The sequence below is a fragment of the Alosa sapidissima genome, chromosome 8 (assembly GCF_018492685.1).
Source record: "Alosa sapidissima isolate fAloSap1 chromosome 8, fAloSap1.pri, whole genome shotgun sequence".
Lineage (NCBI taxonomy): Eukaryota > Metazoa > Chordata > Actinopteri > Clupeiformes > Clupeidae > Alosa > Alosa sapidissima.
This window is the reverse complement of record NC_055964.1, coordinates 32093709-32099828: the sequence shown is the minus strand read 5'-3', so window position 1 is coordinate 32099828 and position 6120 is coordinate 32093709. Positions and strand designations below refer to the sequence as shown.

Sequence of the window (6120 nt, the reverse complement as noted above, 5' to 3'; positions counted from 1 at the left end):
GACCCTGTGACCTTTGTCCTCTTTATGAAAGACAGGAGTAAACATTTACATTCATTCATCCAGCCGCTACTAGCCACACTGTCTCTAGCACAGTCCAGAAACGCATTCTCATCAGTCCGTGTGCTCACATGGGGGTCCGCCACAGCACTGCTCCTCACTGTTAGCACTAGCTACGCCACAGCACTGCTCCTCACTGTTAGCACTAGCTACGCCACAGCACTGCTCCTCACTTGTTAGCACTAGCTACGCCACAGCACTGCTCCTCACTTGTTAGCACTAGCTACGCCACAGCACTGCTCCTCACTGTTAGCACTAGCTACGCCACAGCACTGCTCCTCACTTGTTAGCACTAGCTACGCCACAGCACTGCTCCTCACTGTTAGCACTAGCTACGCCACAGCACTGCTCCTCACTGTTAGCACTAGCTCCGCCACAGCACTGCTCCTCACTGTTAGCACTAGCTCCGCCACAGCATTGCTCCTCACTGTTAGCACTAGCGCCGTCACATGGGGAAAAGTACATGGACAAAGCAGAGAGAGAGAACCTCAGGTGCTGACTGAGGAACAGATCAGAGCCAGTTCGGAACCAGATCAGAGCCGGATTAGAGCCAGAAGTGGACCAGAGTCGCTCTCTGGGCTTCCTCTGGAGTACATGCGCGTGCTGTGAACTTTGACCTTTGGTTTCCTCCACAGCGGCTTCAGCATCGAGCTTTCCTCAGCCATGACCGTCGTCGTAGCGTCCAACATCGGACTTCCTGTCAGCACCACCCACTGCAAGGTGAGGTCAGAGGTCATGCACATCCCATGATTCAGGGTGATTCAGGCTCCTGATGGGATCTGGTCAGCTATCTCATTAAGATTTCCTGGACTCCACACAAGACAGTGATATACTGGGCTATCATCAGTGACTGTATCTGAATTATTTGAATAATTTTGAATCTGTTTGCCATTGAATGTACTATTGACATTGTATTCGCATGAACTGAAAAAAACAATATGTAGGTAAATCAGTAGAGTGAGAGACTGGGCTCATATGATCTGAAGGAAGATGGCATTTATGTATGCTGGCTTTACTGGAGTCATTTTCAACTTTATTGTAATTCATTTTAAGGGATATAATTTCCTGTTCTGTGTGTGTGTGTGCGTGTGTGTGCATTTCTTAGGTGGGCTCCGTCGTAGCAGTTGGCTGGTTGCGTTCTCGTAAGGCTGTCGACTGGCGTCTGTTCCGGAACATCTTCATCGCCTGGTTTGTGACGGTGCCCATATCTGGACTCATCAGTGCAGCTATAATGGCACTGTTCACCTACGTCATCATCTGAGGCTCCCATAATGCAACAGCACCAGTATACAGTACACCTGCCTATGGACCTGCTCACCCACGTCATCATCTGAAGCACCCATAATGCAACAGCACCCACACAGAGATGCCTATGGACCTGCTCATCCACGTCATCATCTGAAGCACCCATAATGCAACAGCACCCACACAGAGATGCCTATGGACCTGCTCACCCACGTCATCATCTGAAGTTCCCGCCAGAGGTGGAACTCTGCACCTAAACAGTGCTGCTATCATGGCTCTGCAGCAGAAACCAAATGGTGCGGCCATCTTGACTGTTCCTCTGAATCTCCAATGATGCTTCAGGACCAAACCCACAGCTCTATGATGCTGCATTCACACATAGTCATTCCTTGGCCCTTATTGGTCCAATATCAGTGTACATGTTTCACATAGTCATTCCCTGGCCCTCATTGGTCCAATATCAGTGTACGTGTTTCACATAGTCATTCCCTGGCCCTCATTGGTCCAATATCAGTGTACGTGTTTCACATAGTCATTCCTTGGCCCTTATTGGTCCATTATCAGTGTATGTGTTTCACATAGTCATTCTCTGGCCCTCATTGGTTCATTATCAGTGTACGTGTTTCACATAGTCATTCCTTGGCCCTCATTGGTCCATTATCAGTGTATGTGTTTTACATAGTCATTCTCTGGCCCTCATTGGTCCATTATCAGTGTACGTGTTTCTATGTTTCAAACATAGGTGTCCTGTCCATCTGCATACGTTTGGTATCTGCACTGTAAATAGACAAGTGAGCAGCAGACACCATATGAGTCTCTCTATGTTAAAGGGATATTCCACCATTTGGGGAAATATACACTCATTTTCCACCTCCCCTTGAGTTAAACAATTGTGTTTTACCTTTCCCCAGTTCATCCAGCCGTTCTCCGAGTCTAACAGTAACACTTTTAGCTCCAGCTCATTGAATCAGATTAGACCGTTAGCATCTCTGCTATAAGCTAACGGTCTAATGTGAATCAATGAGCTGGAGCTAAAAGTGTTACTGTTAGACTCAGAGAACGGCTGGATGAACTGGCGAAAGGTAAAACTCAATTGTTTAACTCAAGGGGAGGTGGAAAATGAGTGCATTTCCCCAAATGGTGGAATATCCCTTTAAAGACACAACTTTTGGATCTTTGTACATAACTTGCACAGCCTGCCTGTCATAGAAATTAAATGGAGAGAATTTGGAACTCACCAAACCTGATCTTCAGTTTATGATTTTATGTCACTATATTTGTTTAAAAATACTGAAATTGATCAGGGTTTTCTATATATTTATGTTCATAATGAATGAAATATGGTCATTTGAATGATTTTCCATCTGACTGTTGATGATGTACTGTATGCATGAACTAAAATAAATCTAATTTGTAATTATTTCATGTCTTCTTGCATGGTTAACAAAACAGATGAACATTTTCAATCAGTCTTTGATCTAAATAAATATATATCAATGACAAAGTGAACTACCATGACTGTCAGTTTAAATACATTTACATTATATTTACATTTATTCATCTATTACATTTAGATAGATAGATAGATACTTTATTGATCCCCAGGGGAAATTCAAGAAAATTACTCATGTTTTAATCCAAAACAACTTAAAAAAAAAAGAATAACATTCAAGCTGCAATGTAACCTTAGATAAAAATACTGCAATCAATAATACTGCAATCAATACTATGACCAGAGGATGAGACTGCAGAGGTTTTACTAGTCAAAGTAGACAGTGGTAGAAAGAGGTAGTGCAGGAAGAAAGGGAAGGTGTATTGGTTTGTTAGGAGACGAGGTACACGGAATAGTAATAACATTCAAGATCTTTGAAGATAGAGAAGGATGCCCCTGCTTGGGTAACACTAGAGCATTGTAAATAAGAAGGACATTTGAATATGTTTAGAGAGGCCATCTTTGTCGGTTCTGCAGACAACACCATATTATAAAACTGTGAGCATCTGTCTCCACCTACAGGCACAATTGATAAAGGACATGCATGGTAACAACCACAGAGCCAGAGATGGGCAGTATCTTTGATAAATACGTTCAAAAATACGTATAGATAGATAGATAGATAGATAAATAGATAGATAGATACTTTATTGATCCCCAGGGGAAATTCAAGGTCTCAGTAGCATACAGACATCACACACACATTCACATATGAGGCAAAATGTATTGTAATTGGTGTGTATTTTTGTAGTTTACAAATATTTTTGGTAAAACCAATACTTTTGATGATGTGATGACATCATAAAGGTGCAAAAAAACTGAATGTAGCCTCTGACTGGTGCTGATTCAGTAATTTGCCCAGACTTGTGATGTCCTCCAAAGCTAATGATGACACAAGGAACCTTTCTGAGAAAGGTTGGGCAATGTTCCTGAGTACTGTTGTTCTGGCATGTCCCTGATATTGGGCAACTTAGTTTTTTCTTGAGAACTTTAATCATCAACATCAACACATGGAACTGGTTATGTGGTTACCTGGCAACATTGCTTAAAAAAATTCCCCATGTATCACCTAAAGCAAAACAATGAAAAGGTATGTATTTATGTATGCCCCTTAGCATCAATAACACCAATTATTGCTTAGACAGTATAGCCTACCCAGTTGGTAAAAACCTAAACAATTAAAAGGGTCATGATCACTTGATCAACAGCGTTACACAGTGCAATATCAAGCATTATGGGCATGCATTGACAATATCAGAGACTTCATATGTCAGCATGAGTTTGAAGTTATTTTCTGTAATAGAACTGCATTCGGTTGCTTTAAGCCCACATTCTTTGGCTGTCAATAGGTTCAGTGGTTGTACCACAAGTTCAGTTGTGACTGACTTTTTCAGTCCATCTCTGACAGTATTTAGGATAAGAGATGTAACAGATAGGTCAGCATCAGTATTAGCACTGATCTGTTGATTGTTTACAGATGTATGGCATGTCTCGTAAGCAGAGACTGTAAGCGTAAGCTGTTGCTCTCAAACACTGCACTATCTATAATCAACTGAGTCAGTGTACTGATGAAAGAATAGATTAAATAGACAGGTAGGCCTATGGAAGGTTTACAAAGTGATTTCTTCTCTTTAAAGAGTATTTTTAGTTTTATTTTTTTTTTAATACAAAAATGCAATATTTGATGCAGGGTGTGGCTGCAGTATTTTGTAGCTTATTTTTACACACTTATTATGACCGCCGCGCAGCGAAGTACTAATATAGGTTTAGTCAGATTTTTTTTTTTACTTTTTCTTTTTCGCATGTCCAAATTTCCGTCAAGGATTCCCGGGACACTGAAAGACCGGGGTAGACGAAACTTGATGGGCATGTAACCCCATATGGATAGCATAGAACCATCGTTTTTCGTTTTGATCTGTAGCCCCCCCCCCGCTGGACTGCACCTCCCGAAAGGAGGGTAGGGCAGACACAGTTTTCTGTGAATATCTCGAGAACCGTAAGGTTTAGGAGGACCATTTTTTTTGTATTGTTGTAATTATTGTTTTTTTTTTGTATGTGTTGTAATCGCAGGTATCTGTGACCTAACATAGTCAAAACTGCACGAAATTGGAAGTGTAGGATCATTATGACACCCTCTGAATGCACGCCAAGTTTCGTGGAATTCCGTTCATAGGGGGCCACACAATAAATGAATTCATGTTACTATACACCAACTGGCCTGTAGGTGGCCGGAGACAGTTTTCTGTGAATATCTTGAGAACCGTAGGGCCTAGGAGGTCCCCCTTTTTTTTGTATGTTGGTCTTAAGGGGGCATGTCAGCCCATCCCATTACCACTTATTTCATGTATAGCGCCACCTAGTTAAAAATTAAAAAGCAAAAAATTAGGTGTTTTCATGTCAATATCTCTGGCTGACATGGTCAAAACTGCACGAAATTGAAAGTGTAGGATCATTATGACACCCTCCGAATGCATGCCAAGTTTTGTGAACTTTCGTTCATGGGGGGCCTTACAATAAAATAATTTATGTGTACATTTAGTGACCGTACACCAACAAGGATTCCCGGGACACTGAAAGACCGGGGTACACGAAACTTGGTGGGCATGTAACCCCATATGGATAGCATGGAACCATCGTTTTTCGTTTTGATCTCTAGCCCCCCCGCTGTACTGGACCCCCCGAAAGGAGGGTAGGGCAGACACAGTTTTCTGTGAATATCTTGAGAACCGTAGGGCCTAGGATGACCAATTTTTTCCGTATGTTTGCCTCCAGGGGTCATGTTAACCCATTCCATGTGCACACATGTGCATAAACAGATACACACACACACACATACATTCACAGTAATCATACGTATGACACATACTCACACCGTAGACATATGTACGCATGCATGCACATGCACAAACACACATACGCAGACAAACACACAAGCACGCACACACACACACACACACACACACCCACACACATAAACATAAACGTGTGCACACACACATGCACACAATTCAAGAATTTCCCAGAATTATGAACAGGCAAGATGGGGGTGGGTTGTATAAAATGAATTTTACATGTGAAATCTATGAACTAATCATGTTTTGGTACTTGTTGTCTAGCAGATACCAGTGAGAATTGAGTGTGGATAATGCAATTTAGTGAGACAGTTAGAATCATATAGGCCTTTCAGCGTGATTTATTTTTGTGAAAAAAATGTGCTGGACTGGGCGGCGGTCATATTTTGTACCGCTCTGCGGTACATCTAGTTTTTGAGGGATTCATTGTTTTAATACATTTGCAGTGACTAAAACGCATAATACGCTATGGTA

At 41.9% G+C, this 6120-nt stretch overlaps 1 protein-coding gene across 2 annotated transcripts in view; it reads left to right on the top strand.

Moving 5' to 3' along the window:
• The window catches only part of slc20a1a (solute carrier family 20 member 1a), a 17819-nt gene extending 15566 nt beyond the window's left edge, over positions 1 to 2253 (top strand). For both annotated transcript variants that reach the window (XM_042102323.1, XM_042102322.1), the window contains 2 exons: positions 693 to 777; positions 1163 to 2253. In XM_042102323.1, the coding sequence (XP_041958257.1) occupies positions 693 to 777; positions 1163 to 1318 (241 nt within the window). In that variant the 3' untranslated portion in view covers positions 1319 to 2253. The remainder of the gene's footprint in view (positions 1 to 692; positions 778 to 1162) is intronic.
• Positions 2254 to 6120: the final 3867 nt, after the last annotated feature.